Source organism: Haemorhous mexicanus, chromosome 5 (genome assembly GCF_027477595.1).
Source record: "Haemorhous mexicanus isolate bHaeMex1 chromosome 5, bHaeMex1.pri, whole genome shotgun sequence".
In the NCBI taxonomy this organism is placed as follows: domain Eukaryota; kingdom Metazoa; phylum Chordata; class Aves; order Passeriformes; family Fringillidae; genus Haemorhous; species Haemorhous mexicanus.
The window spans coordinates 36041924-36068518 of record NC_082345.1 but is presented as its reverse complement, the minus strand read 5'-3'; the positions used below and the strand labels follow the sequence as shown (position 1 = coordinate 36068518).

General features: G+C 37.1%; 1 protein-coding gene across 3 annotated transcripts in view; it reads left to right on the top strand.

Annotated features, from left to right (window-relative positions):
• Positions 1-26595, top strand: part of TMTC2 (transmembrane O-mannosyltransferase targeting cadherins 2) — a 246289-nt gene that overhangs the window by 83217 nt on the left and 136477 nt on the right. For 2 of the 3 annotated variants that reach the window (XM_059846844.1, XM_059846843.1), the window contains exon 2: positions 21218-21788. The exons of the other annotated variant lie outside the window; for it this stretch is intronic. In XM_059846844.1, coding sequence (XP_059702827.1) covers positions 21218-21788 — 571 coding nt within the window. The remainder of the gene's footprint in view (positions 1-21217; positions 21789-26595) is intronic. 3 annotated transcript variants of the gene reach the window in all.

Genomic DNA, 26595 nt, shown 5'->3' with positions numbered 1-26595 from the left:
TTCATTTGGAATGACAGTGAAAAGTAGTGTAATGTAGTATTGGGGGGAGTATTCTAGCTGTAGTATTCTAGGAGTGGTCTAATCGCTATTTGACTATGATAATTACTCTATATTCTCCAATTTCTTAGATTAGCAATCAATGAATCTTTTTCTAAAGGGAACACTCTTACTCTGAAAATGAAACAAGTTATATTCAGTGCTGATATTTGCCATTTTTGGCCCTCTATCCTGGCTGTAGTTAGTAGTGTTCTTTCTGGCAGACTGTGATTTGTACATAAATATGAGAAGACCTTGGAGACTCGGAGGTGCCAATAAAATCGGTGCTGTCAGATGTGGTGGACAAATTTAGGCTGCAGAAATCAGGTGGATAAACAGCATGGTGGTAGTAGGAAGCAGTGTGCATGGCTTCTCTGAGTGGTGATGGCAGGAGCCAGCATGTGTTTAGGTGTCTTTTCAGGTATGGGCCCCTAAACAAATGTCTGACCGACTGCTATTGCCTTCTATGAATATAAAACTCACTGGTGGTGAAAGTTGCTACTAAAGTCTTAAGAACAGAAATGATGTTCTGAGATGAAGTCATGACTCTTTAATGTTAGTGTTGAAGCCAAGCATCTGGAACTAGAGATTTAAGTGAAATGTGAATGCCAGGAACCCATTTCTTGTTCATGTTGCATCAAACTTTGACACTGCTGTTGAAGTACCAGATATTTGAACTCTGAAGTGTATTTACTTCTGCAGAATATAGAAGGCCCTCTTTGTGTTATCTGGAAGTAGTAGCAAAGAGAATTGAGCTGAATTCCTACTGATTTTGTGAGTGTGTATTCAAAGTATGGTATTTTTATTTTTGATATGGATTTGAAAATGTGAATTCTTTAGTGTAGCTTCAGATCAGCTTGTTAATTATACAGCTATGAGAAGTTTAAATTTAGGTATGTTTCTGCACAGACTTACAGTGCATTTGCTGATCTCTTTGCTGGAGGCATGATGGAAAAGATCAGTAATACCTCTGTATGCCTACGGAGAACAATTTTAACATTTTCAGTCGTTTTTGTTTCCCCAAGTATTAATAGAAATATTTCATTTCTTGTTTCAGTTGCAGGGGCTCACCTCGGGTTCTGTGTGCAGTTTTGGGCACCACACCATAAGAAGAATATAAAGTTATTAGAGAGCATCCGAAGGCGGGTCACAGGAATGGTGAAGGGTCTAGTGGGGAAGTTGTGTGAGGAGCAGCTGAGGTCACTTGGTTTATTCAGCCTGGAGAAGAGGAGACTGGGGAGGAGACCTTATTGTGGTCTGCAGATTCCCTTCTCTGTGGTGACCTGACCTGTGGTGAAAGGACCTGAGGGAATGACACAAAGCTTTGTCAAGAGAGCTTCAGTCCTGATGTTGCGAAAAGTTTCTTTCCCCAAGGGCTTAGTCAAGCACTGAAAGGTGGTCTCCAGGGAGGTGGGCACAGCACCAAGCCTGACAGAGTTCAAGAAACACTTGGACAGTGCTCTCAGGAGCATGGTGTAATTTTTGGGGTTGTGTTGTGCAGGGCCAGGAGCTGGACTCAGTAATCCTAGTGAGTCTCTTTCCACTCAGAATATTCTATGATTTGAAGTAGTTACATTTGTATACTTATCCTTGGGTGAGTTCACCTGGTTTTAGTAGCCCATGCAAATTTTAGTTGAATTGCCAGTTATGGTAAACCATGACAATGAGAGACTGTTTAATATTGGAATAGAATAAATTCTGCTGTTAGAGGGTTAATTTTTTTTTTTTTAATAAGGTGTATTGGAATGTTTAACCACTCAGTTGGGAAGCATAGCCAGGTGGATGATGACCAACAATAAGATGGGACACAGTGTATAAAAACGTTGGTTCTTTCTTGCAGAATCATTTCTTCTGTTGAGGAATTGGCAATGCTATCCAAAAGGGATGTTTTTCTCCAACTGTACAGTCTAATGCAAGGTTGATAAATATTCTTCTTGATTTGATTCCTTGGGTAGATAAAGGAATCTATTTCTCGCATTGGTAATGGTTATGAAGGCTGTATATAGCAGGTAGATACTATAGCATGTGTGTTTATTTCAGATAGCCCTTGATACTGTGAAACCCGGACATTTTTACAGCACAGCTGCAAACTAATCAGCATCATATTATTGTCAGAAACTGCTGGTGGGGAGGAAGGAGAAGATATCATGGAACTGTTAAGGGAACTTATTTTTCTACTGCAGTGAATTTTTCAGGTAATGAAGATACTTAGCTTCATCTTGTTACTCAGCTAATAAATGTTGATCTCTACAACATGATTCAAAGTTCACAGTAGCTAGAGCAGTCTCATTGTCCTCTATGACTTTCTGGGTTACAGCAGCCAGAAAGGCACTAATTCCTTGCCCATTCGTTTGGGAACTGTGATTTTGTGGGGGCTTCCTATTGCTGTGAAGTGACTACTCTGAGTTGACTTCATTCAAAATTGATTACAGAAACAAGTTGAAGCTGTCTGTGCTTTTAGTGTGCTTGTCAGTGTCTGCTAATGTATTTGTCAGGCTTTTTATAGAGAGTATGTGAACTTTAAAAATATAAAATGCTTATATTCAGTATGGTGAATGGGATTTAACTGAGCTGTTCTTATTAACTGGATGCCTGTAGTATTTATGTAGCATTTTACACTTTTGAAGTGCTATACTAACATTAATTAACTGTACTGTACTCTAGGTGAGAAACTTGGTGTATAAATACCCATCAGCAGAATTGAGAATGTCCCCACAAGGCTATAAAAAAAATGATTGAAGAAAGATGTTATAAATTAAAAACCTGATTTATTTAGTTTAATGTAATTTGCTAACTCTAACTTCTGTTCATAAAGAACAGTAGATGACTGTGCTTGCTTTTAAGACTCTTAGCTCTCCTGGGTATAATGGGACAGTAGTAGGCAAGAAACAATCTCATGTTTCTTTGCTTCCTCCCCTCTAAATTATGCTGACTGCTTTCTGCATAAGGGCATTTATTGTGTTTGTGGTGCCTAGAGAGGGACATTCTAAGGTGTGAAGTTTATATGTACGTAAAAAAACCATAAAACGACAATGTGCTTGATGATAAATCTGTTGATGTAATTGGGGAAAATGAGAGGGTGTGTATTCACAACAGCTCACAGTCAGATGTAAATGTTTTCTGACCTGCTTTTAGGAGCAAGATTGTAGAACTTGCCAAGAAGACATTTTTTTTTAGCCAGACTATTAAGAAGTAGCATAATCCAAAAAGGCAGATTGTTTGAAATTTTGATCACTTGCTTACTAGAGTGTTTAAGTTCACAAGACTGATTGCTGCATTTTAAATTAATGCTTGACAGAGAGGGAAGAACCTGTAGCACTCAGTCCAACTATCAACAAGGAAAAAAAAATATTTCCTGTTAATTGATGAATTTTTAGATATTGTGGCATTTAAAAGGAAGTGATTTAGGGGGAATATAAGTCCCAAATATTTATTGGATAGAGTTTTTGTATCTGACAAGGACCATCATATATTTGGACAATTTATGAATTGGTAGTGAAATTTCATTTCCTTAGCATGGGGGAGTAATTGTATTATGTATTGTGTAACATTTTTCCCCCAATGTGGTTTAGTAATCCTACATTCATAAATGGAAATGGGAGAGTATAGAAGACAAGGAAGAAAAAATGCTGGAGGAGAGGGAAATGTCTTCTAATCTTATGTAGAACTGAAGAAATGTTAAAAGATGTGGTCAGAGCAGAATAAGTCTGAAGTCTTATGGCAAAAAAATACTTGATGCTCTGAAATCATAGTTTTTGAAATTACAGTGTGTAAAGCCAGTTTGCTATTATAGGATTGAATGTTTTTGTGCATGAAAGCATACTTACAAGAAGAAAATTTACTGAATGTTTGATTCCTGCTGCTGCTATGATTTTCATCTTTTAGATTATCTTTGTTTGACCGGATAAGTCTTACAAAAGGAAAATGAGTCAATAATGCATCAGTCATGTAGAAATAATTATTTACAGGAATATTTGTCTTGGAATGCCTGAGTTTTTATTTATACTAACCACTTTACCCACCGAGCTGAAGAGCTTACAGATACCTAATCATTTGGACTTGTCTCCTGAACACTATTTTTAGTGGCTTTAAGTTATTGTATCTTTTCCTAGAAGTTATGGAATTACTTGGAGTCCATGACCAAGACCACCACTAAATCATATCCCTGAGTGCCACATCTGCATGGAAATTTGATCTAGAAAACTGGTGAATATTTTAGTTGTTTGGATTAAAAAAGAAGTAATCCCCAGCAAGTTACTTTTCTGTAAAAAAAGATCTGATTTAGAAACTCTTAGAAAGAAGTTGGCAGCTTAGGCAGTGTTAATGACAAAACAAGGAGATGTAATTTTGCATCATAATATCCCTTTGGCAGTGAATTTTGAAGTTCAAAAAGTGGTTTCTGTCATCTGACCATAACCACACTTTCAAAAGGGCCAAGTGGCTGCTTAAAAATAAACCACATCAGCTTTATTGAAGCTGTTGAGAAGTGGTGTTCTCTGTCTTTATGATTCTACCTATTATGTCAGTTTTACTACTACTGGCCCTGCAGAGCAGGTACAGGGAGGCTGAACTGGTTCACACATCACCTAGAGAATTGCTAATGAAGTTTCAGCTACCAAATTCTGTCTGCAAATTAGAAGCATAGAATGCTTTCACCTTGTTTATGTGGCTACTTAATATTCTGCTTTGCCTTTAAATTTCTAATGAATCTGTTTGCTCCTCCAAAGCTTTACTCTTGTTTTTATGTTCAACTCGAACTGATTGTGCTGTACATTAATTTTCAGTGTTCCTGTTTTGAGCACAGTAGATGTTCTCCTATGCATGTCTTGTGATCTGGGATGTTTAACACTTCATTATATAAATGTCAATGCAGTTGTAATTAGTCCACCAAACTTTTAGTCCTAAATCAAAGGCCATATAGGCTTCAAAGGGGAACAGTTTGATTTGCAGAATCTTGGTTGATTTTGTAGAACTAACAGCTGGAGGTAGGTAACTTCTTTTTGTGAGCACATTGATCTGGATTGGAAGGCTATAAACGTAGAACCTGTCAGTCTTTTTCACAGTGCAAGTACTTTTTCAAGAGCAAGTACTCTTTAATTTCTGGTTAAATGACATAGAATTAAAGAATTGTGACAGATGAGGGATGAACTATGTGCAGTTCTTCTGTTTTATGAATGGGAGCTATGATTGCAGCCATCAGTGTGGATTAGAACTTCCATTTTGTAGCAGAAAACATGCCATGCCTGAAGACTTGAAAAAGGGGCATGAAAGGGTCATGAAGAGAATTGTCATTGATGAGTAGCTGTAAGTTTATAGGGCATGGATTGCTTAAGGCAGTCTTTTTTTTTTTTTTTGCCTAATTCTGTCCCTACTGTCTCATGTTCCCCAGCATGGGAAAACCTGAAGAATGAAAAGAACAGAGAACAGAGTTAGACTGCTTTTAACACTGGTGTTTTAGGACTGAAAGCAATGACTTCAAGAGAGAAATAGAAGCAGACAGAAACTGGCTTCTCTGAATTCTAGTTCTATCTAAAAGCCTTGCAGTTGCTTCCCATATTGTCTTTCCTTCACTCAGATTAATCATGAGTTTGATAAAGAGAGTGGATGAAGTTTGAGTGATTATTTCTGTTGTCAGGGATGCTATTTCACTGCTCAAGAAAGAGGGTGGAATGAAGCAGTGCCAGGATTTTGCCCTACTCCAGCCTCATGGGAGCACTCAAGACTCATCTCATGTGTGCTGTTCTCTAAAAATAAGATGCTCCACTGGAAAGATTTGTAACACAAATCTTCTGCCACTTTCCCTCCCTTTCCTCAGCTGATAAAATGAGAACCAAAGTGGTGCTCAGTAGCTCTCCATTCAGAAGAGCTAAAAGCACCTGGATTTAGGAAATCAGTTGCAATGCAATAAGGATTTCACTTTTTTATGAGGAGCTTCTTAATCGTAATAAAGTCTACAATTCTACACTGTGAAGCTTTCTGTCTTCCTCACTGGAAATCTGTACCTGTAAAAAAGGTTCAAATGTTATTGATGGTTAGTGTGTGTTTCTGAGTTGTTGCAGGTTCTCTACTGGAGAATTTCTAAAATACTGGCTATATTCAAAAAACAGTTATCCACTTAAGCAAGGGTTTTTTTTTAAATTAGTGCCAAGGCACTGAAATGGCCTTGAAATATGTTCCCAAAAATACTTTTACAATATTATATTTAGAGAGAGATCTTTGTGTATTTGTAAGGGTTTCAGAAGTGATGGGGGGAGACATGACAATATTTGACTACTTTATTTATTTGAATAATTTTATTTATTTTTCTTATAAAATCATTCTCCTGAAGCCAAGGAGTAATTTTTCTATATCAACACCAGAGAGGAATTTGCTTTGTCTTCTTTCCAGTCACAGATACCTGGGGGTACATATTTAGACCTGATCTGAATGGCAGAGGTGAAAAGGGCTCTGCACTTACAAGTTCATTTGTATTGGAATTTTTACATCCCACCAATGAAGTTTTATTTCCTATAATTGAAAAAAACCTCCAACAATCCATGCTTATAATTTTCTAGTAGCAAAAACCCCAGAAACCTACAACTAAAAAGCCTAATTATAATTAATTGAAAAGGTTTTCTGTAAAAGCTAGTGGCAGTGATTTGCATAAATTCTTATTAAGGTGGATAATATATTTTCTTCAAGATCCATTAAACAAGCTCTAATCAGTTGAGCTTAAAAAAACATCACCATGAAACTTCCGTTTAAAAGCAATTACACAGCATCTATTTAAGTTCTGAAAAATTACAAAAACGTATCTAAGAGACATCAGCGTCCTTCACAGAGTAAGAAGCCATGTAATAAATGCTGAGAGGAAAGGTGGATTGTTGTTCCTGGCTTTAAGTTAATTCCACAAAGGCAAAACATACCTGGTGGGAAGGAAGCCCAGTGGGGTGTCATATCAGAGTGAGGTATCTGCAAACTACTTTTTTGTGCTATTTTGATGAAGAGAACATAATACACTGCAGGTGTGCTACAAGAATCAGTACTTACCAACTCTGCCTTACGTGGTGAATACCCTACTGCAGGTTTGTATTTTTGTTTTCTTCCCTTTTGAACAATTAAGCTGAGCTGGCTATCAAAACATTGATTTATCTATGCAACCTAAACATTTGCATATGTTTCTATCCTGTTTTGGTTTTCAGCATTAAGTCAGATGCAGTCTTTCACATCAAAAATGCTAACTGGTTAGGTGCATTGTCTTTAGCTTGTGTTTAATTAACAACTTTCCTGAGTTAATCCATTTGATCTTAGAACTGTGTGGAATTCAGTGTGGAACAACTATTACCTTTTTGTAGCAGCCTTTTGGATGCCAGGAAAGGTGGAGTTTCAGGAACTCAGAGTGTCTGCTGTTTGTGGCAATACTTCTCTCTCTCTTTAAGGCCATAAAGAAAGGAGCACTTGAAAAAAAGTTGCTATAATAATAATAATAATTATTATTATTATTATTTTATTTTATTAATTGGTAGTTACTGTTACTGAAAGTTGCACTGAATCCCTTCCTTGCATTTAGTAAGAAGTCATGCAGAAGTCCAATTGAAACTTCAGATGCAGGCACTGAACTATCTGACACTGTAACTGAGGAACTGCTGTTTACATCACCCTTGTATAATTTATTGCACACTGTTCAAAGTAGTAGTTGACCTGGCTGGAACTGGTACTGCTGGAATTGGTACCTGCCAACCTTTATTATGGTACCTGTTCAAAGAAAAAAATCCTCACAATTTTGTCCTAGTTTGTACATTTTTCCTGCTGCTTTCTTTTGTTAGATGACTTCTCTTTACAATTTGAAGTATAGACACGGGGCATGTATTTTAGAATGGATAAAGATGACTGCTGTTAGGAAGTACTAAAAACTTCATTCTCTTTATTTGGGTCGATATGGCACTTGTTGTCTTTGAGAGGTACTTTTTATTTTAGATAGCAGTATCACCATCAAGAAAACAGAGCAGTAAGTATAGCTTTTGTTATGTGTGATAGCAAGTTTGAGGCATCTTTCTTCCCGCTCATCATTTTGTGTAGCTTTTTTCCTTGTGAGTTTCTCTTATTTGACAGACCTCAGCTGTAAAGGGTAAAATAAGATATTCTAATGTTTTCTTGTACTATGAAAACTCCCTTAATTGAAAATTACCAAAATGTTTGAATGAAAAAGTAATTCATTATTACCTTGGGGGCTCTGGAGCCCAGAATGAGAAAATGATCGCATGTTTCCTCAGTTAGCAGGGTGACCCTAAGACTACTGTTATTTGTGAATGTTCAAATATTAATTTGTTTTTGATTTCCTCACATCATTGTGGTGGTCCTGATAATATGAGTTAGCTCTTGCAGCTTCTTTTTGTGACTTGGGAGAAGAAAGGAAAAAAAAGAGTTTATTGTATTTATTAAAAAACCCCAAAACCCAAACAACAAAAAAACAAACCCAAAAGACCCCCAAAAAACCCAGTATGGTGGTCTGAATTACTTCCTTTGTTTTGTGGTAATTATCACCATTATTTCTTGATTTTTGTGTTTGTGTATTTCTTTTGGCTGTGTAAGGGCATTTAGGTTCTTTATTCTACTATTGCAATTAAACCATCCCCAAAATGTTGCCTGGACTCATCTATAGAGGAATATATACATTAAATATCTCCAGATAAACTCTGTTGTGATGTTTTTCCCTGTTGCTTCAATTTTCAGTTATTTTCCATCATGTTTAAAGTGCTAGTGTCCCGAGCATGACTAGTATATGCTAAGATTCAGTTGATTCAGCTCCTTTAAATGTTATGGAAGGTCTATAAGTGATGGGTGGCCCAAAACCCAAAGTCACCATTCTATTCAAATAAATATACAAAGAAAGTATGTGCAAGACCTTTAACTCTTACAGGAGCTTGGCTTTGTGCCATGCTTCTGACTTAATGGAATGACTGATTTCAGGGTTGCCTGGGGCCATAACCACAAATAAGCATATGTATCTCTGAGGTCATTGAAACCAATTTTATTATTTTCAGACTTACTCGAAATGAGTCACCTAGCTTGATTTATTCATAAAATTGCAGGATGTCACCCTACAGAAGGGCTGTTTAATTAAAAACTTTCACCTGTTTTGTTGCCCTGCAATATTAAATTAACAGCTGCTTTTGTCTCTAGAAAGACTGCTTTATCTTTCTTAGAAGTTGATGTTAAGCATTCACTGTAAGGTAGGGATTTAAGTTGAATGTCTTAATTGAAATAAGTGAAATAAGGCTCATATTCAGCAGTTCCCTGTTAGACTGCTGCAGGGGTGGAACTTCCAGTGAGATTGAAAATGTGATGGTGAGCTTTTGGCTTTCCTATGGACTCCTAGTGCCTCTTCTGAGCCAGAAGCTACCTCTGTTCCACAAGAATTTCTACATGCTTTTGTCCTAAAAGACTAAGATGAAGAAGGAACTATAAGGGGCAATGAAGTTGATTTGAATAAGGTGCTTATGGCTGATTATGTTCATCATCCAGGTAATTTCTAAAATAGTTAGATAGCAATATCCTGCTGTCTCAGTATTTCTTCAGATTTCCTTAAAAGAACATGGCAGCCTACACTGAAACTTTCAGAGGCCTTTGCTGCCACTTTGTCTTAGTGGATGGTACAAATGGGTTGCATAGCTGTAATTATTTATTGGCTATGTCATAATTAATTTCTCAGTTTCCTTCTGTGTACCTCAGCATGTGAGGAACTTGGGAAATTTATGATGCATACACAGCACTGTATTATTCCAAACAACTAATTTCCCGTGGTAAGAAATAAATCTCAAATTCCTGATTATTTGCAGCAAGATCAATGCAGAGCCCCAGAAAGAGAAGCATGTCTGGTAGAGCAGAAACTGCTTATTCCTATACTATTCTAGGTTGATTTTATTATGCAGAAATAATACATCCTGGCGTTTTATATGGCCTAGCAAACTAAAATTTTCTTCATTAAACTTTCAGTGGCTTACAGTGCTAGGGAAGACAGCATATAGGGCTCCTGAACTCTGAAGAGGTAATCTTCCCCTAGCTTTGTAGGAAATAGTATTTGCTTAGTTTATGTAAAGATTCAAATGGACCATTGCTCTTTCTTAAATGGTACATAAAGCATGTGTTTTATGTATCATCATATATCATATAATATCATACAGCATTATATATCATGTCGTATGTCTTCATGCTCTAGCAGAAAAGAATCTCATTTCAAGCTCAGACATGTGAATTTGAAGCTACTTCTCTCCAAGGTGAAATTCTGCATTTCTTGTCTTTCCACATATGGATTGAAGATACTTGAAGAGAATATGTTTGCCTTGTCAACAAATGCATGAACATTTTTTTTCTTTTTGAAATCTGAAAGTGCCAACTGACCTTCCAAGGCAACCTGATTCGTTTGGGTCAGCTTCATTGCACTGAGTTACATTTTTTCTCTTAATCTACCTGTGGTTTTCCCCCCATGTTTGAAATTTCTGTTTATTGTGATCTCAAGCACTCTTCCTGCTCTGGCTAGAGGAGCAAAATTATTACTGTTCTTTGTTCTTTGCTGGGATTTTGAAAGATAACGTACAATTTCTGTTGTGATGCTGCATGAATTTTAGTCTCATGGAACTTTTTTTTTTTTTTTTAAATGAAGACTACTGAAAGAAGCAAATCACTTATTTTTTAAAGCTTTCATAGACCTTTGTGTGTGATCAGCTTTCCTCTGTGGGTCTCTCTAGGCAGAACTTAGAGCTGTCATTGTCTACAGGCCAGTGTTATGAAATATCATAATGTTTTGTGGCACTTGGGTTTCCCGCATCTGCCAGGAAAAAGTGCAGTCCTCTGTTGTGCTGCAGTCAGGAGTGGTTGTACTTTAATGTTAAGAGTGGGTAGTTAAGCCTAGCAGTTAAATATTGTTTTGATCTTCCAGAAAATCTTCAGACCTCCATTTATAGAATGGCAGGTGACATAAAGCTGCTTGGAGGAAAAAAACACCCTAAAGCACAGAATCACTAGTGGAGAAGAGTGCAAGTGCTTGGCTAGCATAGAACTGGAGAGACTTGAAAATCTGGGATGTTTCAGTTCAAAGCTCCCTGCTTTTGTAGTTCAGCTTGACTTAGCTCTAGTTTTATTGTCAAGAAAGGTTGATCAATTTTGTGATTCAGGTAATGGCTTCAGTTTACCTGAATTGCTGTCTGAGATCCTTTCTGCTAACTGCCTGCCTCCTGAGAGCTGTTCTAAAACATAGAAAGGAATGGGGTTTGGTTGTTTTGTTTTTTGCTTGTAAGTTTAAAAATGTACAGAAAGGCTATAAAAGCTTATGCCAATTGCAGTTGATTGTAAAACCTACTGGTTTCAGTGACATAAAGTGCAGGTTATTCCAATACCAATGTGAACTAAAGCTAATATAGCAGAAATCCTGTGTGTTCTGATAACATATTTCAACTAATTTGTCATTTCCTGCTTTTTTACCTCAATCTTTGACTGCATCTAGTAAAATCCTCGTGAGTATGCTTGATACAAACTTGCATATAATGGTAACTGTAAAGAACACTTTTATTCCAAAATAACTGTGATTAGTTGTCTTGATGTCACTCCCAGACTGTTGCCTGCTAGCTGGGTGCTCTAACCAAGCAATTCAGACATATTAAAATTGATTTTAAACCCTGCTATGGTTTCAATTTCTAGTGTTTCACAATTGCTATGGCATGCCACAAAACTTGTTTTACTCTTGTGAATCTCTGCATCTCTATAAACTATTGAGGCACAAAGGTGAAACAAATCAGTAAAAGTAATTTCAGCCTTTTTCAGTAGGATTCACACTTTCAAAATGTGCAGGTGCCATCTGCTCTGTTAAAGTACATTTTTGAAGGGCATCCCACAGTGCCCTCTGTAAAGATGTTGAAGAGTAGAAAAAATGTAGCTCATTCATAGAATCATGAAGGTTTAAAAAGATCTCCAAGATCATCAAGTTCAACCTTTGGCGAAATAGCACCATGCCTACTAAACCTTTCCACAGAGTGCCACCATGTCTACTTATTTATTTAGTACTTCCATGGATGGTGACTTCACCACTTTCCTGGGGAGCCTGTTTCAGGATTTTGCTGAACAGTCTCTCTATTCACTAGAAGTTGTTACACATCTTCCCATGAACAAATATTGGTTTTAATTATCTGGGTTGTTTTACTTTTTTGTGAGAATTTGGTTTTCATAGAAATTGGTTTTGACATAAGTCTGTGGCAAGTTCCTTTTTTCCCTGCTAAAAATATAAAATTATAAAAGCGCTTACAGGAATTTGTCTGACGTGTGTGGCAAAGGCTGCAGGTAAAGTCTAACTCCATCACAAATGCTTTCTAGCCAGATTTTAGGCCCTCTCTATATTATGTAGGAATTTTAATTAATAGGCATCTGGGAAGGAAAAGTACTGCATTTTTTTTTTAATTTGGAATCCTCTAAGAAGGTACTTGAAGTATTTTGGTTGATTCACTGGTGAGTAAACTATCATCACAGAGAAATGTAAGCCTCAACTATATGTTAGCATTTCTTGCTGCTTTTTCCATCAAGTTAAACTTGCTTTTTTTTTTGTGTTACCTCAAGCCCATTTTACTGAAATGGCAGTACATCTTGTGGTTCATGATAGTATAGTTGGACTTCGTAGCTGACACAGAATAAATTTTGGTAATCCTCAGGGGGCATTCCCTTGCCCTCATTATTATTTAATATCTGCCTTTGAAATGGGATTATGACTACAATCATCATTGCCTGCATATCAGGCAAGTTGATAGACTAGACTAGGAAGACAGTAGTGACTTGAAAGACAAGTGGTGTCTGTTTGGTTTCTTAGACTGATTTCAAGAAAAAAAGATTCTAAGCAGAAGTTGCTCTCTAAAAACAGTACCTTTTATAGTGTGCTAATATATTTGTGGGCAACCTTTTATGTACATAGTTGGGTAGCTTGTGAGGGCTGTTATACTAAAAATGGATGATACTGCAAGAAAAAAAATGCAAGAGTTCTATTTTCTTGCCATAAAAAATAGTCTTTTAAAGGTTCAGTTCAGCATCAATATTTGCAAGAGACCGAAACAGACGTAACCAAAATGGAAAAATGCTTATTCTGTATAGTATTATTAAAAAAAACCCCAAGCCCAAACAACCCACCCCGATAATTTGCTAACATGATACCCATTGGGTAGGAAAAGTGATACAGGGTGTACAATTGATGTGTGTCAGAACTTTAGTTTTATGCATTTATGTATCTTGTGGTGGGGCTAGAGGGAGGGAAGAGGAGTCTTCTTGGTGATGTGATAATTTTGAGCGAGCATGTGTCTGATACTTTTAGTGTGGCACAGTCTGGACTTGCAATTCTGTGGATAATTTAAGCCAAGGTGGGTCTGACTGTTCTCTGAATCACTTGAGTCTTACAGTGAATAACATGAACATGACGAGGGATAGCTGGGTTTTTTGTGATTGGGTTTTTTCCCCCTCTCCACCAATATGGATATTTCTTCAATATGAGTTCTAAAGACAGCGTGAAGGTTAAATTGACCTCTGTGGATATGCATGGACAAAATTGTTTTCACTGATTAGATTTCAAATAATAGTTTTTGGGTAAACCAGTAAAACTAAGTTTAGATCAGCTCTTGTTAGTGAAGGGTTGTTTTACTGCTAAAATAAAAGACTTGAAGAAGGAAATTTACACACTAAAACCCTGTAGCATTTCTTTATCCTTTGTCCCCTTCAAAAAGTAAGAAAAGGAGAGTGTCTCTATGTTGTGTTGTGGTTCGGTGGTTTTTCCTAACTTATTATTTCTGTATTTGTATGGGAACGTGTTCCTGGTTATTCTCTTCAATGCTTTCCTAAAAATAAAAATCAAAATCAGAACCTAAAAATTCTTTCAATCTTTAAATTTAGAGTGCCTAAGAGTCATGGGCTTAGGGCATAATTCTGTACAATCTCCTCAAACTTCCTGGAAAGGCGCTAACAAAAATAGATTAAATGTGGAAAAAAAATAGTTTTTCTGAAGTTAAATTGCTTAACTTAATTTTCTCCATAGTCTGCCACATACTGAAAAAAAACCAGAGAAGTGAATAGTCATGGGACTGTTCTATGACTGATAAACTCTTTTTTATACTGCTGCAGTATGTGTGTCTCTATTTTCAGATAATGGCTTAAAATGTGTGTGTCTTGGAAAGGCTTTCTGTGTATTCAGAAGTGACCTGTCAAAAAAGTACTTTGATATTCATACTCTTAATTTGGGTAAGAAAATCAACATTTTTACTCTAATTGCTGAAATCTCAAGCCTTTAAATATCTTTTTACTGTCATAAGTGGCAAAAATTATTTATGTTTAATTTTTTGAGTGGGAAGTGGGGAAGAGAAAAAATGTAGTGCCATATTGTAGTGCAGAACAGTAAATCCAATAAGGACTGCTGGGCCCACTTTTATAATCTAAAATAGATTTGAAAAGGCAGTTGGGGTTCTAGCTATGAATTCTAACCATGCTTCAGAAGCTGACATGACATACATATATAAAATAAACAAATTGTGAATTATTGCCAGGCAGTTGTTTGGCACAGAAGAATGTTTTAAAGAACAACTTCAGATGTATGTTTGAAAGAATATTTATCAGGTAAAAGCAAAATATCTTGAAGTTTCAGAAGAACACAATTAGAAATTTTGTGTTGCAGGGTGTACTTGGGAGTGAAGCTAGCTTATAAAGTAGCTGTGAGAATAGCAGGAAGCATTTCTGATGTAGGAATGAAAGATCTTTTCACAGACCTATGGTCCATGCTGTGGTGAAGAAACTCAGGGAACAGAGGCAAAGACAGGAGCTGTTCTTCTCCTTATGTTTTTATCAACTTCCTCTTAAGAGGACTCTGATGGTGTCCATTGTTCAGCGTATGAAAGTATTAATTACTTCTTTAATTTCCCTCCATTGTGGTTTTTTCTTTAATCTGTGCATGAATAATCAAATAAAATAATACCAGGCAGTTGGAATTAATTAGGATTTCAAATTTCACATAGTCCATCTTTTAGTGTTTGTTATGTCAGGCTAAATCTTAAACTGAGGGGAGTGAGGTGCATTTAGGGTTAATATTAAGGCCATATTCTTTCCCCATAGGAGGATATACATAAAAATGGAATGGCTTATACAATGGAGAAGGAGTTCAAAACCTTTACAGTTCGGTTTTAAAATATTTATGTTCTGGGTGGAAAAAAAAAATTTAAGGCCGTCTCGACCTTCATGTAACCCAAATGTTTTGAACTTCTAGTTACATAAAGATTTCAAAGCTCTCTTGGTCAATAAGAAAATCCATAGATGCAGCATGCTTCACTGTAGTTAAAGCAATTCCTAATAGCATTCAGTGTTATATGTAAGCATTGCCACCACTTCCTTCTTTTGAATAACATCCTGTGTCTTAAGTTGCAAAATTATGAAGTCCAGAAATGTGCAGCTGATGGGCTGCTGGATCATAGCCAGTCACTGGCAGACAAAGTCAAACCACAGCAGATAAAGTCATTGATGGAAATAAACAAGGGACATGTTATTGCTTATTTTAAAAGATCAATTTCTTTAAAAGACATAGTGCAGTACAGAAAAATCTTTAAAAGTTTGTGTGTCTTTATACTGTGTATAAGAATATAACCTTTGTGTTCTTACTGTTTTTCCTTGTGATTTTACTGTTTTTTTTTCTTTAGTAGTTTTGTTTCTTTGTTTTTGGCAGTAGTTGCAGTCATCTAAGGGTATAGTTACAGTTGTCTTACTCATCCATCTTTCCACTCTGTTTATATCTAATTCAGGAAAGTCTCATCCAATAAAGTTTTACAAGTAAAACACTATTTACAGACCTGCTACTTGTAGCTCCTGTTTGTTCTGGTACTAAACTGAAGTTGGCTGTAGGATTACTTTCATAGTCCAAAATACAGAATTAATATTATCATATGTTAATATTATCATATTTTCCAGGGGTCCTGTACTAACTCTGTATAGAGTTAATAGCTTTCACTAATAATTACATTAGGAAAACTATTTTAAAACTATATGTTGTCCTCAGTGTTTGAACTCTGAGTTCAGCTCTTTCTATACAATTAGAAAAGGACCATGTTACTGTCAGATGTAAACTAGATACAGAGTTCTAGGTAGCTAATTTCCCTTTTGTGATGTTATGTTTTCCTTTAATTAGTTTAAAATAGGACTTCATCCTAGGTGTTTCCATCAATCTGTATGTACAGACCCATTCTCTGAGCCAGCTAGAACCTCAGGATCCTCTATGTCACTTTACTAGTTGTTGCCAAGTATTTCCTTTCTGCAAACACCTGATTAATTAGATTTTCCTTAGAATAAATTTTCTTGCAACAAATCAAAAGCTTCAACTTGAAACTCAGAGGATGCATGGGTTTTGGTCTCCTGCAGGTGTCCCTAGTTGATATACACTATAGAGGTTTGTGGTTTGGGGTTTTATTTTTGGGTACTGTTTTTTTAGGGGATGGTGTTCTTTTGTTGTTCTTGTTTGTGGTGGTTTTTTTTTTTTTGTTTTTTTGTTTTTTTGTTTTTGTGTGTGTGTGTGTGAAGTGGCATGGGTAAACTTTACTACCTGTGGGATTTGAAGGTAAATTCCACTTTAGCAACTGAGAAAGATGAACTTTAATATGCAGCGTGTCAGACATAATTGTCACCAGAATTCTACCAGAATGTCAAATAGTTCCCTAACGTCTATAATTAAACATTTAGATGAATGTGTTTTCATGTCCTTAAGGTTATTACTTTCTTAAGACATGTCTGCATATTAAGTAGTGTTTTCTGACTTTTGCTTCATCCTGTCAATACAGACAATGTGTGTGTGTATATGTATATATAGAGCAGTCTGCAGGCAAGTATGACAAGCTCTACTTCCCTGCTTTCTGACCACCACCTGCCTAACAACCTGCAAGTAGTCTGGAGGATTTCCTTAGCTGCTGTATGTTTTGGGGATGTGAAGCTGTTTGTACTCATCAAGTAGGCTCTTGGCTGTGTTTTCAGTCTTGTTGTCTATATAAATAACATATAGTCCTGAAAGCATCCTCAGGATGTCTCATTATTATCCACTCTAAAAATACCCTAGAGCATTTTCCCATTGCTATTCAAGAAAAAAAACACTAAATTAATACTGTTTAAAAATTACTGAGGAAAAACGACGATGAACCTCCATGTTCAATGTTGCCAGTCCATCACTGACTATCTATTTTATGTGAGAGATTTCTGGTCAATGGCTTCCTGCATGCACAGTTGGGAATTTTCCTTTTCCTTTAAAATATGTTGTCTACTTCAAATGCTGATGGTAATTTTCAGCATATGGGGACCATTAGCAATATTGAGCTGGATATAAGGCTTAACTTGTTAAATCACTTTAGAATGTCACATCTGTTTTTTTACCCTAGTGTTAACACCTGGATCAGTTTAACACCAGCACAGAAGTTTAGGACATATATAATTTTGAAAACATCTGGAACTTTTTTTATGTGCATATGCATGTATATGTGCACGTGTGAATGTATCTCTGGCATTTTTAGGTTTGATGAATAAAAACTCAGTGAGTCCTGCTCAAGGTGTGTACTGACCTGTGGCAAATATGTGATTTATGGCAGGAAGCAGAAGCATTGTTTCAAGTGGATTAGAAATGATGATTTTGTCTTTACAATTTTTTTGTCTTTCTTCAGCTTTCTGTTTCTGAAGAACTGATACCTGAATCTTATTCCTTTCCTTCCCCCTGCCCCCAGCATGTCCATTTGCTGGATACTGAATAAGATGGCCCATTCTCCTGGGATGTGTGAAATGGGCAGGCATTGCAAATTGAAGAAAGCAAATTCCCTGCCTGAGTGTGCAACCCTGTTCAGAGGCTGCTTGGAAGTAAAATGCCACTTGTGTTGGAATTTTGAGAAAAGACTTTTTCAGGTGACCTGCTGCCTTTTAGCAAGAGCAGAGTTTGCAGCTCTGGTGGAGAATGATGAGTTTCTTCTCTTATGCCCATTAGCAAAATTGGACTAATTTGCAGGACATAACCTCAAGGTAAACTGTAAGTGAAGCTGGAAGCAAGGCTAATACAGCATTTTGTAATTTCCTTTTTCCCAGAGTCTCTTCCAGAGCCAGCAATTAATATAATTTTCTATCTGCAGAGAGTGAGGGTGGCTGCTATCACAGGAGGCTTTACTGGAGGGAAGCTGGCACTGCTTTCAGAGTGTGAGGAGGTGTTGGTTTCAAAATTTCTGCTGGAACTGGAGACCAAGCAGGGTAAATGGCTTGGTGATTCAGTAACTAGAGAAAAAGCAGTGCCTTGCCCCAGCCAGGAGCCAGGGCAGCCCAAGCCCTGGGCATTGGGCACTTCCCTGGGGACAAGGACAGGCTGAGATACAGGTTCAGCTCAGCAAGACCCATGTCAGGGCAGGGCCTGGGGAGCTGAAGACTGGCCCTGCTGAGGTGTCCCTTGGGCAGGGGCTGATGGCCTTGGGAGGCTCACATGGGATCCTGGGCAGCACTGGGAAAAGCTTTGGAGAACTGACATGAGGTCCTGGGACTGTGGGCAGGGTGTGGGAACCTCGGAAAGGGGGTCAGGCTGTCAAGGCTCATTAATGCCCTTGGAACCATATGGAAACCATACAGAAACAAATTCTAACTTAATTTAAAATTTTGATCTGTAGAAAATACAGCATTTGATGTGACTAAACACTGAGTAAGGTGGAACTGTCAGCTTCTGTATTCTTCATGCAGATGGGCAGGTACTAGAATCTGTTGCATTTGCATGTGCAAGAAACTAGGAGAGTTATTGAACTGCCTGCTGAAATCTGTACCCAAATACATTTTGATCAATACTGTATCTTCAGGGCTTCCTTTTGATTATTTGTTGTGTGTAGGGCTTTTTTTGTTGTATGTTTCTTTGTTTTAATTTTTAATAGGGACAGGTCTAAATGGAAAAGGATCAAGGATGCATGAAATTTGTTGCTAAAACTGTGAATAAGATTCAGATTTGACTGAATTAATGCCCTTGGAATGTATACTAGGTTTCTTTATGATACAAACAGTTTACTTTTGGTGGGAATGAGTTCGGTATGAGTGTCTGCTGCATGAAAACTATCACCTTAGAGAGAAGGAAAATAAGTACTAAAAGCTACCATTTCCTGGGAACAACCTGGGAACTGTCTGGGCTCTTTGTGGAAGAATGCTTTGCCTCGGAGGAGAGTGGTTGTGCTGGCAATGTTGTTGCCACTTACTTTTTTATTGTTTTCCCAAGAACAAACACTTTTGCAGTTCAGGGTTTCAACTCTAAATCCTGACATCTGATAGTCATTCTTAGCCCTTGGGAGCCTGTCATCTAATATATTATGTTTTTCTCAGAGAAAGGACTCTTTCTTGCCTGACACCTGCATTATTTTTTCCAAATTCCTAGGCTTCTGATAGCGGTTCTGAGAGTTATGCTACAAATGGAAATCACAACCAGAGGAATTAGGTTTCAAGAAAGGACAACACAGAAGGACAAGATAAATAATGTGGAAACAACGATCTTGTTTTCCTCCAGTGTTCTTTTGTGACTCGCTTAAAATGAGAAAAATGTGTGTGGGGTTGGGAAAACAAATACAGGCAACCTGATCCACTGCATAAGCAGAAGTCAAAATGAAAATTTTAAAATATTCTAAAAAGCATCATTAGATCTTTAAAGGATTTAAGCTGACCTCTCTATAACCTCTATGGGCTCAGAGACAAAAGGACATGCTGAGAGGAAGCGTGTCTGAAAGCATTACAGCAGGATGCTCTGGACAATGGAAATGCTGAGCTGTGTGGTATTTGGAGTATTTGCATGGAGATTCTGTGGTGCACTATGTCAGTTTTGAGCGTTTTTCTTCCCAGAACAAGACAACATTCCTGAAATGAATACCACAAAAAAAAGAAAAAAAAAAGGTGTGGGGGGGGATTTGCTCACAGGTTCTAAGGAAATGGAGAATGTGACGGGAGCCTTGGAATATGAATTAGTCATGCATTTAAAATGTGGGCTTGAGTTTCACACCCTTTTTTCCCTTCCTTGTCTGAATTGAAAAATTATTAATTATAGGAGTGTATTTATTGGTAAGGCAGATAGAGATTTTGAAGAGAGAATGAGATAAAAATCATCTCTCTTACTTGGTTTTTTGAATAGAAGAGTTTCAAGCTGGCTGGATTCTTAATTACCCTAATAAAATAAATGTTAAATGAGTTAAGCTGAGTAGTAACAACAATGCATCTTTAAATAATTGCTTAAATACAAGTAACTAATTAAATTCTAGTCATCTCTTTGCACTAAGCAGGTCTCACACCTTCTCCCACTGCATAAATTTAAATGCAAATCTCTGGATTTGTGCAAACACTACAGGAGACAGATTTTTACAGTAGCGAATTAGACTTGGAGACTGCTAATGGCTGGCATGAGTTCTTACAGCCAGTGTGGTTGTAAGCATAAATGCTGAAAGCTGCTGCATTTTTTTTTTTTTTTAATCAAGCTGACAGACTTGAGTTAATAAGCTAATACAGTGTAAAAATGGTTTTTTTCCCTCGATTGGAAATACAAGAAATTTAAAAAGAAAGTGTATTTTCATATGTGAAATATTCTGCTGCCTGTTTTCAGCAAGGTGTTGCAAAAAATGTTGTCAGTCAAAATATGCACAAGACAATTATGCAAGGCCCTGTCCAGAAGCAGAAAATTACACACTCCTAACAACTTCTGTATTTATTGTTTACCCATGTTAGCAAAATCCATTCCAAAATCTAAATTAAAATTTCAGTATAAAAGTACAGTTGGGGTTTTAGTTCTGTACTGGAGGATCCATTGTTTCAGCAATAACGTTTGCAAGATTTTCATATTTCTTTTACATTTTAATTATAACTCATCAAATCTTAACTGATTACTCCTGGGTTAGGCTCAGAAGAATGTCACTGAAGGGTGTTTTAATTTAACAGAAACGGTGTAATGTCTGTTTCTAATGTTTTAAAAGCCAATTTATATGGAAATTTTACTCTAGAAGGAAGTCAATAGATACGTAGTTTTTTAACACCTCCTGTTAAAATTCAAAACTTGAAGCAGCACTCAAGCAATGCCTTATTTTCTTGTACAGTATGATTGCATTTCCACAGCCTTTCATTTGTAGCCATTTTCTAGTGTTAAAATCAAGTTTTTATTTGTCTTTTGTAGTCGAGCTATCAAGACAAACCAGGACCTTTTACCCGAGACGCCGTGGATCCATATCTTCTACAATGACTTTTGGGGGACACTGCTTACTCACAGTGGGAGCCACAAGTCCTACAGACCTCTCTGCACACTTTCCTTCCGCATTAACCATGCTGTTGGGGGCATGGACCCATGGGGCTACCACCTTGTAAATGTCCTCTTACATGCTGCAGTCACTGGCCTTTTCACAAACTTCTCCAGGATTCTCTTTGGCGATGGGTACTGGACCTTGATAGCGGGCCTGCTGTTTGCATCTCATCCCATCCACACGGAAGCCGTAGCAGGGATTGTAGGGAGGGCAGATATTGGAGCCTGCCTCTTCTTTCTGCTTTCCCTCATGTGTTACGTGAAGCACTGCTCTACCAGAGGTTCCTCACCGAGTACTTGGGGCTGGATCTTGGGAGCAGGGCTGTGTGCAGGATGCAGCATGCTGTGGAAGGAGCAAGGAGTGACCGTTCTGGCCATTTCAGCCGTGTACGATATCTTTGTATTTCATCGACTGAAAATGCATCAGATCATTTCTGCTTTATACAAGGTGAGTCTCCTTTTCGGTAAGCTATTTGTGAGGCACCATTCACTGCTAAGCAAGTGCTAAATGTGTTTTTGAGTACACAGTAATTCTTAGTAGTTCAGTCGACTCCCAGAAATAAGCTCAGATGTTTAATGCTGAAAGAACACTTCAAGAGCTTTAGTGTGGTCTTTCTACATTTTGTTTAAACAATGTGTTATTACCCATTGCTATTACTAGATGCTGGGGATGGGTTTTTTCAATTACTTTCCTTACTTCCAGCAGCTCCCTCATTCTGTTTACTGTCAAGCACTGGATATTTGAGTCGAGCACTGGATATCTGACTGCCTTTTGCAAAGAATTCATTCATGCTCTTATCCTCTTGTATCTTGCAAACTCAGCTTAGTTTGATCAGGCGTGCAAGTTTGGCAGCTGATATCATCAGCTTTGCTCCCTGAGGCAAAGATAAAACTCTTATTGTTCTAGTTTAACAGAGATGCATAGGACTTGGTGCATGCCTTTGACACGTATTTTTTTCTTCACATATTATTATTATTGCCTCAATAAAATAAGTATTTCCAATTTTTTAACTTCTTCCACAGAACAAACAAGTAAAATAAGCAAACAAAAAACTCACCAAATCCCCTAGCTTCCCACTCACAGAACTGTGTGTATTTTAGAGGTACCCAGAAACCCCAGTTTAAAATCAAGAGTCCTTTACAGCATTTGCTGTACAAATGAGTAAGTTGAGTATACGTATTTTCTTTTCAGTGAAATGACTGTCTTTCAGAAAAATACTCTCTTGACAAAAGGACAACAGTGTTTTATTTGGACATGTGTTGTCACATTTTTTAGCGAGATGTAGATCGCAAAAATGTATTTTGTTTCATTGCTTTGCTTATCTCAAACACCTTGATTTGACAATTTTGTTTTCTTTTCTTTTCCAAATGAATTGAAAAGAAATTGTAGTTTCTGATAAAGCAGTGATCATTGCTGTTTGTACAGACAATAAAAGGAAATATAATATAAAAGGAAATAGAAAAAGAATATAGTAAACCACCTAGTCACTTGTAGTTTCCTCTTAAACTGCTCTAAGGTGTTCACTTAGTTATTATGCTCTTTTCTGGAAAAATGGAAAAGGAAAGAAAAATTTTGTATATATATATAAACATATATTTGGGGTTTTTTACTCATGTATAATGACATATGTAAGACATCTGAATGTCAATACCCATATACTGTATGGTACATTGTGTATCTAATACTGAGCAGAAACAAGCAGGAAAGTGATTAAGTTGTTCCATTTATTTTTCCTTAAAGTACATCTGCAGCAGCAGCAGGCTTTATACTGAAAGGCACAAAGATGAGACTTTTTCAACTTCCTCAAGGAGTTTAGTAAATACTCAAGTGTTCCCCTATCCTGTGGAATTAAACAGTCGTAAAAACATTCATATGACAGAAAATTCTGAACATCTAGAAAGTTTTTATTGTTAAACACTCACTGCTCAAACCCAAAATCTTTACAGATGTTTCTGATGGACTTTTAATTGAGAAAAGCTTGTTCTTGCCTTTTTCCTCCTTTTCCACACCAAGGCCAGAGTAAAATTGGTCTAGAGGAGACCTGAATGACACAGGGAAAATCCAAGCTTCCACAATCTAACTTTTTGAACCCAAGGTCTCTTTTACTAGGTGTGGAGCTCTAAATTTGGATGCCAGGCTTGTGAGGTTTTTTTGCACCCAGTATCAGAGTTGCCTTAGACAGAAAGCTGGTGTCTTTGGAAATTTTTTTTTTTCATCTATAATTCTAGAAATAGTAATTCTGAGTTTTGTAGATCACAGACCTTTGTGTAGATTTGATTTTTGCTGGAGACAGTTTTATGGGGAGAGACTACAGTGAATGAAAATATGAATATTTCAATTAATTGGCCAGAAATGCATTTTTTAATTCACTAAATTACTAGGCTGCATGTGTCTTGCATACATGTTCAGGCTGAGTGCTGCTCAGCCTGAAAAAACTAGAAAGAATTGTGTCCACGTACCTGTTCTGGAATTTGTTCTTCATGTTTTCCTAGTGCAATACTGGGAGAGGGCAACTTCAGGAGAAAGGGGAAAAAAAGACATCAAAAAAGTCAGTGGAGGAAAAAGTTGCAGTCTTTTGCAGTGTGATGGAGGCCAAAAGTGTAGGATGGAGCCAAGGAAGAAAAGAAAATAATTTAAAAGTTGGTTAGCTCAAGCCTGTACTACGTAAGTAAGCAGTAATGGAATGCTCTGTAATGGAACTGTACCTTTCAGTCTGCCTAACCTTTAGCTCTGCCCTGTCCAGCTGAGCTGATAGAGCTGTTTCCTAGGCTGTGCTGCAAACTGAACTGAGAGGAAATGCAGGTAGAAGAATAACCTTTAAGCACCACACCCTTCACCCCAAATATCCCAGATACTTCTTTTAGGAGTTACTTTAAAGCTGGATCAGTTCAGTTTTATTCAGTCCTTGTAATTTCCCTACAAATAGCTGTACTGATCAGCAGTGAGAGGAAAGATGCAGTGTGGGCACAGAAACAAGGGATGGAAAGAGATGGATTTGGGGGAGTGGCTGGTTAAGGACCTGGGCTGGTATGCTGCCAGACTATGGCTTTCAACTTTGAAAAAGATGACATTTTCCAGAATATACTACTGGGGAAACTGAGACACTATTATTTATGTTTAAGGAATAGTGAAACTACTGACCATCTTCAGGATGGTCAGTAAAGTGTGAACGTGTACAAGCAGCTTGAAGAATGCTCCAGTTGATGGTAGCTGATGGTATTGTGTGACAAGCCTATTTTTTTTTCCATTGCATTCTTATCTTTGGGCCAAATATCCAATGGTAAAAAATGATGGCTACAAGCAAGCCAGTAATCATGTGCATTCTGATTTGTCACATTGAGAACGTGAAAACATCCCGGTGTAATTTGAGTAGACTGGCAGGGCTTCTAAACAAGGTAGCTTCAAAGCTGGACCACTAGCTGAGCAGATCAATGCTGCCCCTTATTTAGAAGCTATTCTTGAGCTATCTTAAAAATTTATGTTGTAGACACTTATTAAACGATCCAGCTCTTTCCTCTGTCATCTGTGTATTGGCTATTTCAGTAGAACTTGGCTGCTGCTTTTTTTTCTGCTGCCAGGTCTTGTATTCCTGTAAGCCTGTGATGCTTTCACTCTGGCTGGAAAAGTTGTCAGTCTGGACTCCATTTCATTTGGTTAGCTCTGTTTTATTCTGATTGACTGACAAGAAGGTAGTCACTGTCTTTGAGTCAAAAGATTTTGATAGAATTGTATTTATTGCAATCATAAATGAGTGGTCTGAAATGAATTGAAAAAGTAATTGAAAAAGTGATGTTCTGCTGGGGTAAAGTATTCATTGTGGAAATAAGTTGGACTTTCATTTCATTTTTCAGGATTCTAGACCTTGAGTAATTTCCAGTGTAAGTTGCATAGCAGGTATGCAGATAGATTGATTGAGTTGTCAGGTGTGATATGTATCAGAGATTGTACCTGTCAGCAGCTGGAGTTGTGCAAGTTAAACCACCAGAGGTGTAGGACTGCAAGGGGGAAATTGAATATGGGAGAGAACTGTGATCAAGTTTGTTATTACAGAAAATGTGCAAATACAGAGGCTTAATTGTTTTGTACTTAAAATATTCAGCTTGAGTGCAGAAGCATTAATCAACAGTCTTCTGTCCAATTAATAGTACAAAACTAATACAAACCCTGCTGTGCAGCTCTTTTTTCATCTTGTAGGGTTTTTAGGTTTTCTTTTGTTTGCTTGGGTTTTTTTTGGGTTTTTTTTTTTTTTTTAAGTGTGAGTGGATCTGAATAACATTAGCAGTTAAAAAGATGGGCAAATGCATTTAAAGCTCATTTTTAATATAACAGTAATGATGAAGTATTTATTGCTCTGTGGCATATGTATGCAGACTGCTGTACAGAAATAACTAAACCAGATGTAACTTCTACTAATGTTGCACTGCTACAATACAGTAATATGTTATCAGATCAACATATTGTTAGTACAGGGAGATTGTTATACCAAAATAAGGAAATGTATCTTTTCCCATCACGTGTTTGATTAAAATCTCCCTCCAGGAGGTCTGTCTCACATGTGGAATTAGTTATTGGTGTCTATAGCTTAACATGAACCACAAATTGGATTGCAGGATGCATTATCTAGCCTCCTGTGCTATTATACCAGTATTGGTTTTGTAAAAGGCAATTTTATTGGAGGCCTATATTTTACTTAAGGTAATGATGTAAACCTGGGCCTCCATGGATGACGTGGTCAACCACCAAACCATGTTTTATAAAACTCTGCTTTCTTTTATGGTCTTGGAATGGCCTTAGTTGTGGGTGATGTGCTGCTGGGTATCAGATAAAGCTACTGATTTTTGAGAGCACTCTAAATTTCAAGTAGGCCACTTTCTGCATTCTTTAGTCTTTGAAGTTGCTACTTTTAGAACTATTGTGCTTTGAAAAGCAATGTCAAAACAAAATGCTGCTCTTGATTTAAATTTGCAGTTTTATCCTTTTCTTCTGAGGAGCTCTAAAGCCTTAGTAATGTAGTAGTCAGTGCTTCTTGTTGCTCATCTCTTCTCCATTTGCAAGTTATGCTGTTTTGCAGTAATGTTTCATTGTTATTTAAAATCCGACTTGATGGTTTATTTTCTGCTCATTTTCCACCATCTAAGGAATTTATTATGCTGAACTTACCCAGAGGTCTTGATATTTTGGCACAACTGATTGGAAACCTATTATTTTGTAAGTTATTTCTCTTTTGGGTGGGCATGGTCCAGTCTTGTCTCCA